This window comes from Lucilia sericata, unplaced genomic scaffold (assembly GCF_015586225.1).
Source record: "Lucilia sericata isolate MDLA Ls3-8-SP2 unplaced genomic scaffold, ASM1558622v1 Contig001792F_arrow, whole genome shotgun sequence".
Taxonomy (NCBI): Eukaryota; Metazoa; Arthropoda; class Insecta; order Diptera; family Calliphoridae; genus Lucilia; species Lucilia sericata.
The window spans coordinates 74,962-97,986 of record NW_023995691.1 but is presented as its reverse complement, the minus strand read 5'-3'; the positions used below and the strand labels follow the sequence as shown (position 1 = coordinate 97,986).

The 23,025-nt window shown below is 27.2% G+C and overlaps 2 protein-coding genes across 5 annotated transcripts in view; one reads left to right on the top strand and one right to left on the bottom strand.

Annotated features, from left to right (window-relative positions):
* The first annotated feature begins 2,101 nt into the window (after positions 1 to 2,101).
* The window catches only part of LOC119612669 (probable E3 ubiquitin-protein ligase bre1), a 31,334-nt gene continuing 10,410 nt past the window's right edge, over positions 2,102 to 23,025 (top strand). The window contains exons 1-2 of one of the 4 annotated variants that reach the window (XM_037968506.1): positions 2,103 to 2,411; positions 9,253 to 9,771. The gene's annotated coding sequence lies outside the window, so the exon portion shown is untranslated. Of the gene's footprint in view, positions 2,412 to 9,252; positions 9,772 to 18,664; positions 19,236 to 23,025 lie in introns of those variants that run through there. The other 3 variants (XM_037968507.1, XM_037968504.1, XM_037968505.1) reach the window with 3 other exon arrangements.
* Positions 5,004 to 7,336, bottom strand: LOC119612670 (60S ribosomal protein L17). The gene is made up of 3 exons (XM_037968508.1): positions 7,223 to 7,336; positions 6,869 to 6,963; positions 5,004 to 5,628 (listed from the first exon to the last, which is right to left on the bottom strand). Exons 2-3 carry the CDS (start codon positions 6,947 to 6,949, stop codon positions 5,149 to 5,151), a joined length of 561 nt encoding a protein of 186 aa, XP_037824436.1. The 5' UTR covers positions 6,950 to 6,963; positions 7,223 to 7,336; the 3' UTR covers positions 5,004 to 5,148.

The following is a 23,025-nucleotide window of genomic DNA, read 5'->3' as shown; positions in this document are numbered from 1 at the left end:
ACATGCTTAAGAGTCAATAACACATTGGCAACATCGCGCTTGTGACATAACGTCACTTAACATCCTTCTTTTACTTGCAATGTTAACAATTTGCAATTAATAAAAACCGCTAATTAAGAAAAAGCATCAAAATAATGAAAATGTTGAAAATAACATAAAATTAAACTGAATTTAGCAGAAATTTAAAAAAATTAATAAAATTAAAGGAAATTTGTTAAAAAAATGTTTAAAAAATTAAGGATTTTTAAAGAAAAAACTAAATTTCTGTATAAATATTATTATAAACCAAGTAAATAACAAAAATGTTCTAATAAAACTATAAATTCTCAGGGAAGCCCATAATAGTAAACAATTGAAACCTCTTTTTCATACAACAAACTTATTTTTCATTTCTAATATTCTATAATTTATGTAAAACGCAATAATTTTTATTATTTTAATTCAACTAAAATGTTTAATATGGCAAATCATTTCATTTCTCTTCAGTTTTTTACTACAAAACTTTCATCATCTATTATGAATAAGTCTAAAGTAATATTGTTTTAAAATTTAAATTAATTGCCACTTGTTTACATTTTTTTTAATTATTATGTATTTAATTTATGATAATAATTATTTATTGCAATTAATTAATTCATAAACATTTTTTCCTATGAGAAACTTATGTCTCAAAAAAAAGTGGTTTTAATTGTTGTTTTTTTATACATATTATTTTTATAATGTTAAAAGCTAGAATTAAGGTTTCTTGAACCTAAATCGGTTTAATCCAGTTAGTGACAAGGAAAGTTAAAAAAAACCGGTAATGTAGTCATTTGCCTAATCACTAATAGAACTGTTTGCTGTTTTTTTAAAGATTAATAACAATTTTTTTATTGCTGTAAATAAGAACGGAACCAAATTTGTCAATTAGATTATAGTAATAAGGAAATGTTGATTTCAATTCAGGGTTGTCTTAGAAAAAAAACTGGAGCCATAGTCGAGACTATAGACCAAAGACTAGAAAATAGTACAGACTTAATTAACTAATTAATATTTAAAAAAATTTAGTAACATTGTAACAAATTCTGGAAATTTTGTTCACTTTCTCTCAAATGCTTTCTTTAAAAAATTTAAATTTATTTTCTAGATATTTTCCATTTTGGTTCTTACTTTCTTTAGTTTTGTAAAAAAACTTAAGTTTCTTCTATTAAATTCTTAAAAATTGTTTAAAATATTTAAAAAATTCCTTTAATTAAATCTTTAGTTATACATTTTATTGTTTATTATATTTGCTTTTATTTAGTTACATAAAAACATATAAATTAAAAAAACACTTGTTTGTTATTAATATTTAAAATATGGACACATGTTGTTTTTTTGTAACAACTCAAATAAATTATTTATTAACAAAACTTTTCATAAATTTTATAAAAAGTGATCAATTTAAAAAAAAGTGGTTTTGTGGTTTAAAAAATTTCTATATATTTTAATGGATTAATTGTTATTTAATTAAATTTAATAACATGTTATAAATAGTTATTAAATGTTACATTTGTAAAAAAGTTATTATAAATATTATTAAACACTCAACAGCTGGTCACTTTATATAAATATTTCAAAAATTTTTTAAAACGTAGTTATTAATTCGCATAAATTTTTTTATTTAAAGTAAACTTTGTTATAGATTTATTTGGTTTATTCTTTTTAATAAAAAATGTAACACTATTGTTTAATAACAACGCAATTATGTTTAATAGTAATTTTATGGTTAATAAATTACATTTTTTATGATTTTTTATGTTTTACGTTATAATTTTTTTGTTAAATATATTTTTTTTAATAATTTTTAAATTCATGTAGCGTTTTTATGCGTGCTTAAAGTCAAATTTTTCAAATAAAACTGTGATTTAGTTAAACTCATTTACTAAAGATGAGTTACAAAAAATCTGTATAAAAAAATATACAACATACAACTAAACCATAATCATTGAACCGTTTTATATTTGTAGAATTACTGCTGTTGTCCCCTGGAAGCTTGAAAAATGTTTAAATTTAAAACGAATCTAAAAATACCCTATTTTGCAGTAAGAAAAAGCGCCTTTTTTAATAAATATAAGCAGCACTGTTCAAAAATGTTTTGTTTATCTTTTCATCAAAACAAAACAAAGTTGCAGAAGTGACAGTCATTAAACATCATAACATCTCTGTTATAAAGTGAAACAAGCCTGGTTTGTTTTGTTTACATTTTAAACAGAAACAAACGGTTAAATATAAGAACAACTTTGCTGTCAACTAAAAAAACAAGAAGGAGAATGGCTTTGTTTACATTTTAACTGAAAAAAACGGCATCAAATCAAAGAAAAGGAGTAAATAAGCAAATGGCAACTCAATTACAAACTAAAAGCGTGAAAAACACCAAAAATAACAACAAGGTAAGATTAAATCATAATTATTTTATTAATTTAAAGTAAAAACTTATACCAACATTTCACCTAACCTAAAATACCTTCTCTTAAACAATACTTACTTTCCAACAATTGCACCCAACAGCCACAAAACAAACCCCACAAAAAAATATCATCTAATTTGATTTGAGTGGCAAAAAAAATGCCACTTGACAGAAATCAACAACAAAATTGAAATAAATGTTACTAAATACATAATACAATAAAATAAATATTCAAACAATAATACAATACAATCAAATAAATAAAATAAAACTGTGATAGATGGATAGTAGCTGGCAGCTAGTTAGTACTAGCTGGTGATAATGACAATATAGTAATGTTGATGATGAGTTTTTTTTTTTTGTCATGTAGATAAAAAAAATTGAGCACATTTTTTCAAATACTACATGTTTTTTCCTTCCTCTAATCAAGGGTAAACAAAGGCAAGTTATTATTAATAACATAAAAAATTTAAAGTTATTAAAGCCAAAATACTTAAATTAACAAAGAAATAACTAAAGGGAATGTTAACCCCTTCCATTTCTCTACCAGCTTAATGGACGATTTGTTATTTGTAATAAAAAAACCACTAAAATATCAATAAAAGTTATTATACACCAAGAAAAGCAACATTTTAATTTAAATTATCAAACCAATAATCTGTCTGTCCCTCTCGGTAATAATAAATACAATAAAAAACTAAATAAAAACAACAACAATAACAAACTCATGGGGGAAATCAGAATAATATGTAATGTTGTTTTAAAAAAGTGTTTATTTGTTTGTGTTTATACAACACAATTAGCGCCTATGTTTTTTATTGCTGCCTCTGTTATTATTGTTTTCTACTGGTGAACAGAATCACAGTAAAAAAAAAAACAAAAACAAGCAACAAGACTATGTAACTAAAAACTGCATAATGTTATTTACATACATGCGTTAAAACTGAACAGGAAAGTGGAATGAAACTGTTACGTGTTACAGTGGCAGTAGAAATGTAAGTACAATAACATAATGTTTACAAAAATAACATTAATGTTAATGATACATTTGTAGGCCGTGCCTACACTACTGGTATGTTAGTGCACTACAAAAAAGAATTTGCTATTTTCTTCAAATCAGAAATGAAGATGGCAAATTTATACAAAAATGAAACGTGCATCACACTACCCTCTCTCGATAAGAAGACTGGACCACAGAAAATTATTTATTTTAATTTAGTTTTTAATTGAACCCAAAAAAAACGTCATTTTAATTTAGTTTCTAAATAAACCTATTATTCCAAATTTTGCATTAGTAATATTTTGCGCCTAAAAATATGCTCGCAATTTAAATATTTTTTTAATTTTTTAATAGATGGATGGATATGTAGATAGATAGATAGATAGATAGATAGATAGATAGATAGATAGATAGATAGATAGATAGATAGATAGATAGATAGATAGATAGATAGATAGATAGATAGATAGATAGATAGATAGATAGATAGATAGATAGATAGATAGATAGATAGATAGATAGATAGATAGATAATCAAGACATAGATCGAGACCATCTGAAGGTCTAGCCCACATACTAGCTTAAGATCTAGTCTATAGTAAATCTAATGGTTTAGTCTATAAAGTAGTTAGAAAACTAGTCTATGGAGTAGCTGAAGGTCCAGTATATAAGGTAGCATAGTCTATAGACTAACTCATAGTCTAGCCTATGGACTATCTGAAGGTCTAGCCTATAGGCTATAAGATTAATGTTTTAGTCCATAAAGTAGCTTGAAACCTAGTCCATAGACTAGTTAAAGCTCCAGTCTATACACTATCTAAAAGTCTAGACTATAGACAAACTAAAGGTGTAGTCTATAGACTAGCTGAAAGTCTAGTCTATAAACTAGCTAAAAGTTTAGTACATAGACTAATTGAAAGGCTAGCCTTTAGACTATCTAAAGATGTTGTCTATAGACTAGCTAAGGATCTAGTCAATTGGCTAGCTAATGTTTTAGAATATAAAATAGCTAGATTAGCTAAAGTTCCAGTCTATATACTAAGTAAAAGTATAGTCTATAGACTAGATAAAAGGCTAGACTATGGACTAGCTAAAGGTCTAGTCTATAGACTAGCTAAAAGTCACTAAAATAACAATTTACAAAAACGTAGTTACGATCGTAATGCATAATACACACAATCGGAAAGCATTGAAATAAAATGCAAATGTTTCTTCTTGGCGGGCTCATCTTCTTTTTCTTACGATCCCGTTTTTTGTTGGAATACCAATTTCTGATCGTAGCGTGAATGTGGAATGTAATTGAAATGCAGAACAATCTAGTCGATAGACTACTGGTGTATTTTGTAAAGTCAAAAGACTAGCTAAAGCTGTTGATTTAGCATATAGGCTCTTGCTTTTGTAGAGACTAGCTTTTGGTCTAGCCTGTAGATGAGCTAAAAATCTATAGTAGTATAGCTAATGTCTATATTAGAATATAAAATTGCTAAATGCCTAGTCAATAGATTAGCATATTGCGGCAGTCCATATAGTCTAAATAAACTTCACCTGTAAACTACAAATAAAAGAACTCTTTCGTAATTTTCTTAAAAAACATCGTTCAAATGTAAGATCTTTTATTTGAACATTTACTTTTTTCAATATAGTCCGACATATACGCCTAAAACAATAAAAATGTTTTATTTTATATAATTAAAATAAAAATCTCTACTCCTTGCTAAACTTATTCAGAGCGCATCATCTTCTCCTTTTGTCTTTGCAACTTCTTCTTGGACAATTTCTTCTTGGCGGGCTCATCTTCGGAGGCCTTGGCGACAACTTCTTCCTTTTCGGTAAGGATGACCTCAACGTGACAGGGAGAAGACATGTAGGGGTTGATGCGACCGTGAGCACGGTAGGTACGACGACGCAAGCATTGGGCACGGTTGACTTGGATGTGGTCTACAACAAGACGATCAACATCGAGACCCTTGCAGTCAGCGTTAGCTTCAGCATTGCGGAGCAATTGCAAAAGGAATTCGGCGGATTTCTTGGGCCAACGACCTTGGGTGGTCTTCCATTGTTTGGCTTGAGCGCAACGGCCAACACCACCGTTGAAACGACGGAAGGGTACACATTCCTTCTTGTCGACAACAGCCTTCAAGAAACGTTGGGCACGACGCAAAGGCATACGCTTGATGGCCTGGGCGGTTTCATGGGTGTTCTAAAAAAAAGATAAAGAAACAATTTGTTTAGTTATATTGTTGTTAACAGAAATCTATGAGTTGAAGGTTTTGTTTTTTTTTAAATTTGTTTAACAGGACAGGTAGTGTTTAAACTTTTGTTTAAGTATTAACCACTGTTTATCTGTTAAATATATTTAATCTACAGCATTTTTTTCAAACTTAAACAAGTCTTGGTTAATTAAACAACTTGTCATTATTGTCAAATGCTGAGCTAAACAAAAAAGTGACCGAGAGTGAGGGAGTTTTGTGTTAGTTTGTTTAACAGGACAGGTAGTGTTTAAACTTTTGTTAAAGTATTAACCACTGTTTATCTGTTAAATATATTTTATATACAGCATTTTTTTCAAACTTAAACAAGTCTTGGTTAATTAAACAACTTGTCATTATAGCAAATGCTGATGGGATAGGATTCTAAATGGAGCAGGTAGGGGTATACCTATTGGATTAGACAGAGCTCTATACCATAGATTAGACAAGGGTATAGTTTATAGATCATCGATTTAACAAAAGTCCAGTTTATAAACAATACAAAGGTCTAGACGACTGATTTGAAAAGATCTTCCGGATCACACTATTTTGACGGATTTTTCCACTAATTTTTATCACTATTGTTACGCACCTTTAGTTCTGACTAATCCGGATTCCTAACTTCAAAATGTTTCACAAGATGTACTTAAAAAGGAAGAATTTCCATCCGTAACTAAAGTAAACAAAAAATTTACTTTAAAACACTTAAGGATTCCACAAAATCTTTCCAAAACATAATTTTTTCGAACTCTTCCTTTGAAATCTTAGATTAGAAAACATTCCGACACTATTTATGCTCAATTTTTATCAAAAAATTACTTTAAATTAAAGATTTTTATAACCAAGTCTAAGAAGAATAAAAGATATTGAACAAAATCTTAAATTCTGCTGATGCTTGGCCCACCACACTTCATTCCCCTTGGGGAACTCACTGTTTTAATCTAGCATCTTTGCAAAAGTTACTGGCACAATAAAATACCACCAAGCACTGATTTAAGATGCATAATTCCAAAAAAAACTAAATTTACTTCACAAAAACTGCAAAAACTAACCTCACTTTCTCACACTTTTCAACATTATTGTTGTTTTTGTTAAAAACACACATGTCAACTTATTAACTGTCACTTCCATTTGCTTCCTTCACTCTTCTTCTATTTCATCAAACACTTGTATATGATTTTTCCAACTTACCTTGAAATGCACACGTAGATTTGGTCCACGGGCTTTGCAAGATTTGGCAGCTGTCTCTGGTTCCCTTGAGTACCGACCCATTTTGTGTTTAATTTCTATTTAAGCCACAGCAACCGCACAAAACATAAAAATAAACAAGTAAAAGAAATATATCAGTTGATGTTTTCTTAGGAAAGGCCATCTTCCTTAATTATGTTTATTTTTCTCTTTTAAAACACTTTTTCTTTTCGATATTTGTTTTGTTGTTTAAACAATATATGAAATTTTTTCTTAACATTATTAATAAACACAATTTTATTTATAGTTTTAAGATGTTTTAAAATAATTTTCTTGATTTTTAGCAAAAAATCGTACCTTCTTCTTAGTGAATTAAACCGGAAAAGAACTTTTTTGACAGCTGTATTAGGGTGGGTAAAGCAGTGTAAACAACAGGGTTGCTTTTAACTTCGACAAATGTCAAGGTTGAAAACAAAACATTTAGCAGGGTTGTATTTAGTAAAATAAATAGCAATGCCACTGGGAAGGAAGTTAAGAAAAAAGCGCTTAAATTAAAGAAAATTTAGAATTATTAAAGATTTTTTAATTTGTTTAAACAATATATAAGAATTGTAGATATTTTTAAGGCTAATAAGCCTTTAATAGTTTCTAAACATTTTTATTACTTAATTTAACATATTACAAATGTTTTAATTTAGTAAAAATTAGCCATAGAAATATTTTTCCAAAATAAAAATAAAGCGGTAAAACTGAATTTACAGAAATTTTTTTTTTTTTTAAATTAAAAAGATTTAAAGTTGAAAAAGAGAAATTTTTCTAGAAGTAAAAATGTGTAAAAAACTGAATTTAAGATGAAAAGGACTAATATAAATTTGCTATGATTTTTTTATTTGTTTATAGAAGTTTTAATGCATTTTTTCACAATTTTTTAAAAATTATGAAACTTGAAAATTAAATTTTTCTTAAATTTTTAAAATTTTAGCATTTCTGATTTTGAAAATTTATTTTGTATTTTGTAAAATTTGTAATTTTTATAAAATTATTGATTTGTCACAATTTGTACAAAATTTATGAATTCTTACAAAAGTTATGAATTTTTACAAAATTTATAAATTTCTACAAAATTTAAAAATTTATGAATTTTTACGAAATTTATGAATTTTTACAATATTTATGTATTTTTACAAAATATATGAATTTTTACAAAATTTATAAACTTTTACATAATTTATAAACCTTACTTTTACAAAATTTGAGAATTTTAACAAAATATTCATTCAAAATTTTAGGACTTAACAAAATTTTTGTTTGATTTTTACAAAATTTGTGATTTTCTTAAAATTTGCAAAATTTATAAATTTTTACAAATATAAAGAATTTTAACTAAATTTTTGTTTGACTTTTTTTTACAAAATTTACGATTCGTGACAATTTGTATGTATTTTTACAAAATTTACAAATATTTACATAATTTGAGAATTTTAACAAATTTGTCACAATTTTTATGTATATTTTTCAAAATTTAAACATTTCTCCAAAGTTTTTCTTTAATATGTGTTTTTAGAAAATTTATATTTTTTTTTTATAAAATATATAAATTTTAAAAAATTATGAATTTTAAAAAAAATTTGAATTTTTATAAAATATATGAATTGTGTCTGGCCGTGTCGCTTAAGTTGTTATTTTAATGACGGAGCTTCGAAACGAAATGCAGAATACCAAAATTGCCAAATAGGAATGTTTGTAAATTTTTCAAATTTTGGCGAATTTTTAACACATTTATAAAAAATTTCTGAATTTTTACAAATATAAAAAAATATTTAAATTTTTACAAAATTTAATTTAAAATTTTTAAATAATTAAAAAACATTGGTGAATTATTTAAAAACTTGCATTTCTTCTACTGTAATACAAAAAATTATCAGTTTTTACTTATATTTTTTTAAGAAAATAATTTTTTTTAAAAATTAAAAAAAAAATAATGGTGAATTATTAAAAAATTAGCACTTTGTTGTACTGTAATACAAAATTGTTAGTTTTTACTTATATTGAAACAAAATTCATATAAAAACTAAAATTATTAGTCATTAATGTTATTAAATTTTAATTGATTTCATATTTATTATCAAATTTAACAAAAAAATGCAGATTTTTATTTAAAAACTGTTAAATCGAGTATTATTTAACTATTAAATAGCTTTTGTTTTCAAATTTCAAAGAATTCCTTTAAAAAGCGCTTATTTATCTTCAATGTTTACTTATTGGCAACTCTGTTTGCGAAGCATATGACATTTAACTGCATTACCTTTAATACAACTGTTTATAAGAACTGCCTTACCTTTATGTTGGCTACAAACTAATATGGCATCTCTTTTTTTTACATATAGAAACATTAATAACAACAACAATTGTGCCAAAAAGGGGGTTGTAGGCAAAAAATGACAACAAAACAGATGGGTGAATTGAAAGGAAAACTCAGCAGCAGCTAAAAAGGAAACTACAGAAATCTGAAAAAAGAAACAGCTTAATAAAAATGACAAGCTGAATTAAAAATTAAAACGTAAGCTGCAGACAAACGAGTATAAAGTAATAGTTTGTAAAGGCGGGAAGGCAAGAAGTACAGAAAAAAATTTTTTTCATAAAGAAAATTGTGTTAAAAAAGTTATTAACTACAGCAAGGAGTCCATTCAGTGTTAGCCATAAGGCTTATTAACAAGGTTTCAGTGATTTTTTGTTTTATGGTGAAAAGTTTTAAAGCCTTTGAAAAGGTTTTTATACAAATAATTAACAAAAGTGTTGCAAAAGTTAAAGATTTATGAAAAGTTAAAATATTTAACAAACTAAAGGAAATTAAGTTGCAACAATAACATTTTTAAGTGTGCAAGAACTTCAACTTTAATTTTGGGGTAAGTTTAAGTTAATAATTTGTTAATATGTGATTTAGTTATAATTTTATTAAACATCCAATAAGAATTTCATCATTTTGTAAGATTTTCTTTAAGAGCGTCCTTTTTGTTGTTGTAACTTTTTGCTTTGCCACCACCCCAAAATTACAACAACAATATTGAAACTCAATTTAGACTTGAAGGGAAATCGTTTATACAGGATTTATTATTTAAGTCTGTATTGAACAATATGTTCAAATGTGTTAGTGGAAATGTCTATAAGTGTGTGTTTGTGTGTCTGAGAGTGGGTAAATTATTTTGCACCCTTGTTTTTTTTTTTTTCTATTAAACCCTACTTGTGTCATCATTTTTTATTTTTGGTAGCAAACACACAAATCTCTGTTTATTTTATAACGTCATTTTGTCCTTTTTCTTATTGTCTCTTGCTGTCTCTTTCGTACTTTAGTTAAACCTTGTGTTGGCAGCTTCAAAACTACGTTTTAATCCTTAAACTTTAACCTTCTAATTTTTGTTGTTTTTGCTTTTTATTTTTTTCTACTTTTCCCTACTCTTCTCTTCGTTTGTCAAAGGACTCTCCTTTTATTTACTATCATTTGACAGAGTAAAAGAAAAACAAACTTAAAACAGCATGCTTTTCATTCATTGTCTATTTGTATGACATCAACTCTTGTCTAAAGTTACGGTATTTATTAGCAGAGATGGTTAATACAGTGCCATTAGAAATTAGCAAATTACTTAAAACTACCTCAAAAACAAAGAAATTAAACTGAACTTACAGGAATTAAAGTAATTTTCTGAATTTTTATTAAAAATTAAAACATCAGTGGTAAATTCAACTAATTTTTCTTTAATTTTATTAAACATTTATTAGTAATAATAAAAATTTCCGTTTTCCCTCCCTGTTTAGCACATTTACTTATAAGTTTAAACTTTTTGTTTTGCTTTAAAGTCCTTGTTGTTTTTGCTATTGATGTCTCCTTCATGTGTTTTCCTTATAAGTAATTCTGTAATTATTTTAAAGGTTTTTATTAAATTTGTTTCGTTTTTAACGTTATTTTTCTAACAACTGTCTCTTGTTTGTTAAACAGCGTTGGATAAGTTAGTAGTAACATAATTTATGACGTATTTTTAATAAATGCGAAGGGAATTGTTTAGCAAAAGAAGAAAATATTGAGAATTTAAGATTCTTTTGAAAATTATTTGGTAGATAACTCAAAAATTCCTTAAACTTTTTTTAAAAGTCATAATTTTGAGAAAAACAAGTTTCCTTCTACAAAATTTTAACTTTTTTCTACATTTTTAAAATTTTTTACGTATTTTTAAAAAATTTTGTAAAATTTATGATTTTGAAGTTTTATTTTGTCGTAAAAATGTTTCGTCAAGTTCTCTAAATTGTTAAATTTAAGAATTTTTTGGTTTTTAAGCAGAAAAGTATCTCTCATAAGCCTTACATTAAAAAAATTGACTTTCGTTAAGTTTTTTAAATTGTTTAAAATGGAAAATTTTTCGAAATTTTAAAAGTGGCTGTGATTGGCTATAGAAATATGAAATAAATTTTATTTTTCTGCTTTTCGTTTAGTAATAAAAGTTTCGTTAAGTTTTTCAAATTAACCAAATTACAATTAGTTTCTGGATTATTAAATTAGCTTTAATATGCTTTTTAAATATATAAAAATTATTAATTTTTAACTTTTCATTAAAAAATAAAACATTCGTTAAGTTTTTAAAATGTACCAAGATGAACATTTTTTGAAGATTTTTAAAGTAGCTTGGCTCTAGAAATATGCAATAATTTATATTCCTCTGCATTTCGTTCAGAAATAAAAGTTTCGTCAAGTTTTTTAAATTAGTCAAAATTAAAAATTTTTCAGATTTTCTAAAATAGCTTTAATATCCTATACAAATATATACAGATTTACAATTTTAAGTTTTTCGTTTAGAAATAAAAGTTTCGTCAAGTTTTTAAAATACACCAATATGGAAAAATTTTCGGAATTTTAAAAGTTACTTTGTTTGGCTCTTGAACTATGAACTAAATTTTACCTTTTGCTTTTCGTTTAGTAATAAAAGTTTCGTTAAGTTTTTTAAATTGTCAAAATTAAAAATTTTGCTGATTTTTTCTAAAATAGCTTTAATATGCTTTTTAAATATATAAAAATTACACATTTTTAGCTTATCATTAAGAAGTTTCGTTAAGTTTTTTATAAGGTCCAAAATGAAAATTTTAAACGCATTTTTAAAGTATGTTAAGTTTTTCAATATGGTCCAATTTGAGATTTTTTTCTCAAATGAGTTACATTTTTCTGATTGATTATAGAAAAAAGTTTGAGTTTTAATGCATCTATAGGGAAACTGAAGTTTCGTTAACAAATAATTATGTTTCCTTTTATTTCCTTCGTTAAGTTTGCTAAATTTTCCAATTTCCATAAAAATTTCTTCAATTTTATTAGATTTTTCTTTTAGTTTTATGAAACTGATAAAAAGTTTTACTCTTATGTAAAGAAAAGGTTTCGTTAAGATTTAAAATTCTTAAAATTCCTTTAAAATTATGAAAATTACAATTTTTATAATATTTATATTAATATAAAGGCATTTTATTGCTTAAATTAACAAAATATTGTGATCTTTTAACATTTTTCTGTAATAATACATAATTTAGCATTGCACTGTATTATCCAACCCTGGCTTTGGTAAACATCAATACTAAAAACTTTCTCTCTATCGCTCTTTCCTTTAACAACTAATACTAACTGCGTTTGATTTGTCAATAACTTTCTTTTACTAGTTGTTGTGTATTTGTTGTAAATAGAACTGTTCGATTTTGTAAACAAATTGAGAATTTATAAGTTGGTGTGAGTGTGTGTATGTAAGTTTATTCTCTCGTGTTTTAAGTTTTCATGTTTATTATTGTCCTTTTTGTTGAATACCTTTTACTACTATTGTTGCTGTTGTTGTTGTTGGTTTTTATAGCTCGTTTCAATTCGTGCTTGTGTTGGGTTTTGTTCTAGTTCAATTTTCTTTATTGTTGTTGTTTTTAACAGTTATTTTGTTTTGTTGCCTCTGCCATTAAAAGCTTACAATATGGTATTTTATTATAATTACTATCGATTAGTTTTAAAATGACTGTCGTTTTTATAAGTACGTGTTTTAAAGTTTTATTTTTATTTTAAATTTAAAGAAATTACACTTTAGTTCTAATCTAAAAAGTAAGTAAAATGATAAAATGTTTCTTTAAAATCTCTACTCAATTCAAAAAAAGAAAAATCATTTATAAACATTTAGCGGAACTCATTTATACATAAAAATTTTGTTATAAATAGAACTTGAACTCAATCTTTAACACAACCCATGCACAGACAGTTCTTTACTTGAAAATCAAACGAATAAAAAAAATACCTTAAAATACCAATCCAACTCTCTAATTTGCTCTAGCAGTCAGCAGTAAAGAAAGAACTATAAATATCTTCTCCAATAGCTGTTGTTTTTATTATTTTGCCCTAATGTCTGGATACTTTTTTTGATCGCTGGCATAAGCAAAAGTGTAATTTTATAAATTTAGATAAAAACTTGAAGCAATATTTTATGCTTTTTTTCTGTTGGATTTTATGCATTGCACACACACTAGGGATCAGTTTTACAGCATCATGATCATCATGATCTCACTCTTAGGCCTAATCTTGCTAAAAGCATATTTTATTTTAGTGAAAAAATTACGTGTTAGACAGTTTATTAAAAGAATACAAACGTTATTTTAATAAAAAATAAGAATTTTTTCCTTCCTTTAAAAACGGGTACCCGTTTAAAAATTTGTATTTTTAATAAAATTGTTCTAGATTTCTGTTAGTTATTTTATAAATATTAAAAATGTAAAATTCTTTACAGAATTTAATGAATACTGGTTACTTTTTCAAACGGGTACCCGCTCCAAATTGTACGTTTTTGTTAAAAATTTTAAATAACTTCTGTTTATTATTTTATAAATAGTAGAAAAATGTATTTATTTTTATAATTTAATGAATACTGGTTACTTTTTCCAACGGGTACCCGTTCAAAAATGTACTTTTTTACTAAAATTTTAAATACCTTCTGTTTGTTATTTAATTAATAGTAGAAACATGTATTTATTTTTAGAACTTACTGAATACTAGTTACTTTATTAAACGGGTACCCGTGTAAAAATTAGTATATTTATTAAAATTTTTAAAGATTTTTGTTAGTTATTTTATAAGTAGTAAAAATATGTATTAGTTTAGAAAATGTAATGAATATTGGTTACTTTTTGAAACGGGTACCCGCTCAAAATTTTATAATTATGGCAAATTTGTTTATACCTTAACTAAGTTATTTTATAAATATTCCAAATCTAAATTTAATTTTAGAATTTGACGAATTCTGGTTACTTTTTCTATTGGGTAACCGTTCAAAAATTTACTTTTTAGCTAAAATTTTAAAAGATTTCTGTTTGTTATTTTATAAATAGTAAAAAACTGTATCTATTTTTATAATTTAATGAATACTATTTATTTTTACTATTTATTTTTAAAATTTACTGAATACTGGTTACTTTTTTAAACGGGTACCCGTGTAAAAATTAGTATATTTATTGAAATTTTTAAACATTTTTGTTAGTTATTTTATAAGTAGTAAAAATATGTATTAGTTTAGAAAATGTTATGAATATTGGTTACTTTTTGAAACGGGTACCCGCTCAAAATTTTATAATTATGACAAATTTGTTAACACCTTAACTAAGTTATTTTATAAATATTCCAAATCTACAGTTTATTTTAGAATTTAATGAATACTGGTTACTTTTTCAAACGGGTACCCGTGTAAAAATTAGATTTTTTCTTAAACTTTTTAAAAATTACTTTTAGTTTTTTTTATTAGTATTAGAAAACTGCTTTTGTTTTTAGAGTTTGATGAATATTGGTTACTTTTTTTAACGGGTACCCATGTAAAAATTAATATTTTTGTTAATTTTTTTTTACAGATTTCTGTTAATTATTTTATTAATATTAAAAATCTGCTTTCATTTTTAGGATTTGATAACAACTGGCTACTTTTTTAAACGGGTACCCGTAGAAAAATTGAATTTGCTAGCAAAATTTTTAATTTATCCTATTTATTTAGTAAACATTAAAAATATTTATGCATTTTAAGGATTACCTAAATACTGGTTACTTTTTGTAAAATTTACTGGTTACTTTTTTAAGCGGGTACCCACAAGAATATTCATTAATTTCGAAGGAATTAGAATATTTTCTTTATAAATAACATAAAAATCTAGTTTTTATAATATTATAATGAATACTGGTTACTTTTTAAAGCGGGTACCCGTTGCTAAATTAATTGTAATTGGAAATTTTCAAAGAGATTAGAATTGTTTCTTAATAAAAAGTATAAAAACTAGTCTCTTTAAAAAAAAAATAGTGGTTAACGGTTACCTTTTGGGCGGTTACTCGTAGTAAGTTCTTTCAATTTATTAAATTTTTATAAAATATTTTTTTCATTCATTCAAAACTCTGTTTTAAATGTATGTATTTTAATTTCTTCTATATGTTTGCTTTTTATTTTCAAATGTGTTCTTTTTCAAAGCTAAACTATACTAGAGAGAACCATAAGTATAAATTTCGTTTTCAAAATACACAAGACGTTTTATTTTTAAAACATGGCCCGTTTGAAATTAAAATTAAATGAAAAAAAAAATATACAAAAAAATCCACATACAAGATCTAAGCAAAAGACCAAACGAGAGTAAAACAATAATAAAAACAAACAAACAACATACAAACAGTGGCAACATCATCTTCGTTATTATAGAAAAACAACAAAAACAGATCACCTCCCAAAAACACCCAAAAAACCAACAAAAATTACAACAACACACTGTTAATAGTGCAGCACTAACAACGTAATACACTTTAATTTACGTTGTACTTGTATTTACTTGCTCCTAATGTTTTTTTGTTGTTTACACTTTACGTTTTTGTTGTTGCTGTTGTTGGTCTGAGCAATGTTTAGATTTTTCATATCGAACTCTCACCGAGCGAGCCTTAATATAAACATAGCAATTGTTGTTGTTGTTTTAATTTTCACATTTTACGATTCTTGTACAAAAGTAATCGTTCCTATATATATGCTTACTATTGTTGTTGTTGCTTTTTTAGCTCGCGTCAAGTACGATTATAAGTACTCGCGTCTCTCATATTGTTATATCGTCCGTCCGTCCGTCCTTCCGTCGTTCGTTAGCTAAACATTTGCATGGGTGTTTTAAACCCTGCATGTGTGTATGTAAGTCATTATAAATGTAGTTGTTGTTATTCTTCGGGTTTCCAAATTAAAATGAGTTCAAATTTTTCGTTATCCCCCCTGTTTTTTTATGAAAATAAAAACAACCGAATTTTGTATAGGAAAAAAATAAAAACAATATGCGAAGGTGATTCATTAAATATTTATTGTTTATTTTATATTATTTGTTTCTATCAATTAGTAGTAGGAAGGAAGTAAAGCCTAATTATTGAAGGGTTTTCTTTTATTTTTCAAATTGTAAATAAAATTTAAAAAGGAAATTCAAAACAAACGTTTACATTTTCATAGAATTTTACTGTTTCCGGTTTGTTACAGGGAAAGAAAGAGAACATGAAAAAGGGTTAGAATATAGTCCGAATCTAGGCTAAAGATCAGATTGTAGACGAGATTATAGGTTAGACTATAGACTAGACTATAGACTAGACTATAGACTAGACTACAGACTAGACTATAGACTAGACTATAGACTAGACTATAGACTAGACTATAGACTAGACTATAGACTAGACTATAGACTAGACTATAGACCTATAAGACTAGACTATAGACTAGACTATAGACTAGACTATAGACTAAGACTAGAACGATAGCTAGACTATAGACTAGACTATTAGACTAGCTAGACTATAGACTAGACTATAGACTAGACTATAGACTAGACTAAGACGAGACTATAGACCTAGACATAGAACTATACGATAGACAGACTATACGACTAGACTAGAACAGACTAATAGACTAGAACTATACCTAGACATAGACTAGACTATAGACTAGACTATAGACGAGCTAGAGACTAAGCACTATAGACTAGACTATATACTAGACTATAGACGAGACTATAGACTAGACTTATTACTAGACTATAGACTAGACTATAGACTAGACTATAGACTAGACTATAGACTAGACTATAGTACTAGACCTATAGACTAGACTAGACCTAGACTATAGACTAGACTAGACTAGACTATAGACTTAGACTATAGACTAGACTAGACTAGACTATAGACTAGACCGAGACTAGACTAGACTATAGATTCTAGACTATAGACTAGACTATAGACAAGACTAAGACTAGACTATAGACTAGACTATAGACTAGACTATAGACTAGACTATAGACTAGACTATAGACTAGACTATAGACTAGACTATAGACTAGACTATAGACTAGACTATAGACTAGACTATAGACTAGACTATAGACTAGACTATAGACTAGACTATAGACTAGACTATAGACTAGACTATAGACTAGACTACAGACTAGACTATAGACTAGACTATAGACTAGACTATAGACTAGACTATAGACTAGACTATAGACTAGACTATAGACTAGACTATAGACTAGACTATAGACTAGACTATAGACTAGACTATAGACTAGACTATAGACTAGACTATAGACTAGACTATAGACTAGACTATAGACTAGACTATAGACTAGACTATAGACTAGACTATAGACTAGACTATAGACTAGACTATAGACTAGACTATAGACTAGACTATAGACTAGACTATAGACTAGACTATAGACTAGACTATAGACTAGACTATAGACTAGACTAGACTATAGACTAGACTATAGACTAGACTATAGACTAGACTATAGACTAGACTATAGACTAGACTATAGACTAGACTATAGACTAGACTATAGACTAGACTATAGACTAGACTATAGACTAGACTAGACTAGACTATAGACTAGACTATAGACTAGACTATAGACTAGACTATAGACTAGACTATAGACTAGACTATAGACTAGACTACTATAGACTAGACTATAGACTAGACTATAGACTAGACTATAGACTAGACTATAGACTACACTATAGACTAGACTATAGACTAGACTATATACTAGACTATAGACTAGACTATAGACTAGACTATAGACTAAATTATAAACTAGACTATGGACTGGACTCTAGACTAGACGGTAGACTATGGAGTAGACTATAGGATAGACAGTGGACTAAAAAATAGACTAGAATTTAGAATAAAATAAAGCCTAGACTATAGACTAGGTATATCTATATATCTAGTTTGTATTCTGATCTATAATATGGTCAGATCTTCATTTTATTTTTATTTCAAAAATTGTTTTAAATTTTATTACTGATTTCGCAACAATTTCGTATTTTCAAAATAAAATCTGTTGTTTGTATTGCAAAGAAAATCTTTGGCCAAGAATATCTTTCTACTGATCTTGTTGTACAATTCACATTAATAAAACAGCAACAACAATAAAAATCCGTTTAATTATTTTCATTCTTATTTCAAAAAAACACAAAAATGTACAACTTATTTTAGTTGTTGTTGGTGTTTTTTTGAAACGCATACTATATAGTCATGGTATTGTACTCTATATATATTCTACAATTCTATATAGTATTTAAAAAATATATATACAGCAAGATGCTCTTGCTATATTATAGATATGATGAAGAATATATCGAGGCTAAGATGTTTCTGAATGTGTTCTTGTTGTTGGTTGTTGTTTTTTTTTTGTTGAATTTTTGATGCTCATAGCCAACTTGAATTGGTTTTCTTAAATCAGTATCCATTCCGTCTTCAATACAGTTGGACTCACACTCATTCAGTCTACGCTCGTCGCTAATATAGACAGCCGAGAAAGAAAGAAAGAGCAGCAGCCGAAAGGTAAATAAAAAAATCCGAGCATTATCGTTAACGACGGCTATAACGAAAACGCCGCCGTGTTTTTTATTAGTTCCGTGTTTCTTTCAATACGTAGAGTATTGAAATTTTATATAAAATTTAAAACAAAAGAGCAGCAACACAAAATATAATCAAAATAAGAAAAAGAAAAGAAAATTCAATTCACAACATCCATCCTCAGCGCCCTCAGTACCCAACCAGGCCAACTGCCGCCAATCGCATCGTGTGTTTAGAAATAAGCACTGCTTCGTGCCACCGTTTCTTTTTCATTCTCTCTCTCTCTGTTTTAAAAATAGACTCAAAACAATCTAAGAGAGTTTTTTCTTCGCTGTTGTGTGTGGCACGTATATTTGGTTCGTTTGGCCTAACATTGTGGTGCTGCTGCAGCCTATTTTGGGGGACAGACATTTAGACGGATATTTTGGAACATTTTTCTCTGTCTGAAACTGAAGATACTGGTAAAGTATTGTTTTTTATTTAGTTTTTTTTTAGAAACAATAACATTAAGATGCTAGAGGATTAAATTACTTAAAATTAAGAGTATTTTTTATATGGTTACTGGTTACTTTTACAGCTATAGATTAGACTATAGTCTAGTCTATAGTCTAGTCTATAGTCTAGTCTATAGTCTAGTCTATAGTCTAGTCTATAGTCTAGTCTATAGTCTAGTCTATAGTCTAGTCTATAGTCTAGTCTATAGTCTAGTCTATAGTCTAGTCTATAGTCTAGTCTATAGTCTAGTCTATAGTCTAGTCTATAGTCTAGTCTATAGTCTAGTCTATAGTCTAGTCTATAGTCTAGTCTATAGTCTAGTCTATAGTCTAGTCTATAGTCTAGTCTATAGTCTAGTCTATAGTCTAGTCTATAGTCAGTCTATAGTCTAGTCTATAGTCTAGTCTATAGTCTAGTCTATAGTCTAGTCTATAGTCTAGTCTATAGTCTAGTCTATAGTCTAGTCTATAGTCTAGTCTATAGTCCTAGTCTGTATAGTCTATAGTCTAGTATAGTCTAGTCCTATAGTCTAGTCTATAGTCTAGTCTAGTAGTCTATCTAGTCTATAGGTCTAGTCTATAGTCTATCGTCTATAGGTCTAGTCTATAGTCCTAGTCTATAGTCCTAAGTTCTAGCTAAGTCTAGTCTATAGTCTAGTCATAGTCTAGTCTATAGTCCTAGTCTATAGTCTAGTCCTATAGTCTAGTCTATAGTCCTAGTCTATAGTCTAGTCCTATAGTCTAGTCTATAGTCTAGTCTATAGTCTAGTCTATAGTCTAGTCTATAGTCTAAGTCCTGTCATAGTCTAGTCCTATAGTCGTAGTCTATAGTCCCTAGTCTATAGTCTAGTCTATATAGTCTAGTCTATAGTCTAGTCTATAGTCTAGTCTATAGTCTAGTCTATAGTCTAGTCTATAGTCTAGTCTATAGTCTAGTCTATAGTCTAGTCTATAGTCTAGTCTATAGTCTAGTCTATAGTCTAGTCTATAGTCTAGTCTATAGTCTAGTCTATAGTCTAGTCTATAGTCTAGTCTATAGTCTAGTCTATAGTCTAGTCTATAGTCTAGTCTATAGTCTAGTCTATAGTCTAGTCTATAGTCTAGTCTATAGTCTAGTCTATAGTCTAGTCTATAGTCTAGTCTATAGTCTAGTCTATAGTCTAGTCTATAGTCTAGTCTATAGTCTAGTCTATAGTCTAGTCTATAGTCTAGTCTATAGTCTAGTCTATAGTCTAGTCTATAGTCTAGTCTATAGTCTAGTCTATAGTCTAGTCTATAGTCTAGTCTATAGTCTAGTCTATAGTCTAGTCTATAGTCTAGTCTATAGTCTAGTCTATAGTCTAGTCTATAGTCTAGTCTAGTCTAGTCTATAGTCTAGTCTATAGTCTAGTCTATAGTCTAGTCTATAGTCTAGTCTATAGTCTAGTCTATAGTCTAGTCTATAGTCTAGTCTATAGTCTAGTCTATAGTCTAGTCTATAGTCTAGTCTATAGTCTAGTCTATAGTCTAGTCTATAGTCTAGTCTATAGTCTAGTCTATAGTCTAGTCTATAGTCTAGTCTATAGTCTAGTCTATAGTCTAGTCTATAGTCTAGTCTATAGTCTAGTCTATAGTCTAGTCTATAGTCTAGTCTATAGTCTAGTCTATAGTCTAGTCTATAGTCTAGTCTATAGTCTAGTCTATAGTCTAGTCTATAGTCTAGTCTATAGTCTAGTCTATAGTCTAGTCTATAGTCTAGTATATAGTCTAGTCTATAGTCTAGTATATAGTCTAGTCTACAGTCTAGTATATAGTCCAGTCTACAGTCTAAGTGAAAAGTGTTATTTAGAACTGATTACCCATGACATTTGCAAGTGGGTACTCATGACAAATTGTTTAAAGATTATTCGGTTACTGGTCGTTCTTAGTCCATTAAATTCTTCAAGTATTTACATTTGTCTATAAAAAATCGCTGATCAAATCGAGTAGGGGTTGTGTGAGTCAAAATAGATATTGCGCTCTCTTCTTCCCTCTCTCTCTCTCTCTCTCTGCGCCTGCTAAAACTAATTTATTATTTGGCATGTTCACTAGAGATCGTTTAAACGCTAGCTAATAGTAATGCATTTGTATAATACTTCAAATTTTCTGTAAGTTTTCAAAACTTACAAATGAAATTTTCCCAAAATCTTAAACACTCATACGCAACCGAATACATTACTCATTAACTGTATGTGTGTATATGCTTTATTAGCCACCTACACATACTCTCTTTAATATGTGTTCTCATTTTGATTAATTTTAGCTTTTCAATGTTTTGATTTGAATTTTCTTTCTGTTTTGTCCGATTTTCTTTAGATTTTCATTTGATTTTAGTCCAAGGTTTAAGAAAAGAGCATTTTTGATCTATTTCCCTTAGAAGAGGGATTTTTTGTTAACTTTTACTATAGGTTTCTTATTGACATTTGTTTTCTTGATTTTCATTTATGCCGACATCTTTTTCTTTATATTCCTCTCATTCCTTATGTCTTTCGGAATTCATTTCTCTATTGTCTGTCAAGAGCTCTGTATGTGTGTAAGCATCTCTTGATTTATTTCGTTCAAGTGTTTGATTGTTTTTTTCACCAGTTTTCCTGCATTTTCCAAATTAATTTTGAAATTTTCATTGTTTATGTATTTGTATTGGTGTTTCTTTTTGGGGATTTTCCTCTTTATGAATGTTTAAGTTTATTTTTATATATAAAAAGTTTACATTTAATACCGCAGGTATGTAAAATATACATGAATTTGTGTAACATTTACAATTGCTTAAAGAATTTCTTAAGATTTCGAAATATTTTAAAACGCAGTTGTTTAATATTGTACAGTTTTCCATAGTTTTTAAAGAAATGGAAAATAAAATCATAAAATAAACTGGCAAAAAAGCTATTCAGCTAAAGTTTTTAAGGCATATAGTGAAATATATTGTTTGAAATATTGAAATTTTTATAAAAATTTAGGAAAATTATCTTAATAATTAAAACATTTTCGAAAGAATCGTAGCTGAAAAGTTGTAATTCAGCTACTAAAACTACTATTCAGCAAGCTTTAAATTGAAAATTTCTTAATAATTGGAAAATTTTTAAATAACTTATAGATTAAGACATCAATTCAGCTACTAAAACTGCTATTCAGCAAGATATACAGTTAGCTTTAATGAAATTTTAAACAAAAACTGCTAAACTGCTGCTAAAAGTTGTATTCAGCAAACTTTAAATGAAGATTATTTCAAAATTTATGCAAATTTAACATTAAAATAGCAATTCAGCTACTAAAAATGTAATTCAGCTGGATTAAAATATTATTTCAGCTAATAAAAATGACATCCAGCCAGGTTAAAAGTTCAATTTAGAGAAATTTTATGGAAGCACTGCAATTCAGCTGCTTAAAATTGTATTCAGCAAGCTTTAAATCAAAATTATTAGGCTTAATTGCGACTATATCCCAATATATGTTTAAATTTTTTTTAAATTCGCGATTAAAATTATAATTCAGCTATTAAAAATGCTATTCAGCAAACAAAAAAGTAAGATTTTCTAAATATTTAAAACATTTGAATATAAATTATTGATGAAAATAGCAATTCAGCTAATTCAAATATAATTCAGCCGGACTTATTTGAGACTATATAGAAAAATGTTTTTGGATTTTGTGATATAGGCTTCAGAAATTATATTTCAGCTGTTAAAAATGTTATTCAGCTAGCTTAAAAGAACGAATTTCCTAATTATTAGTAAATCAG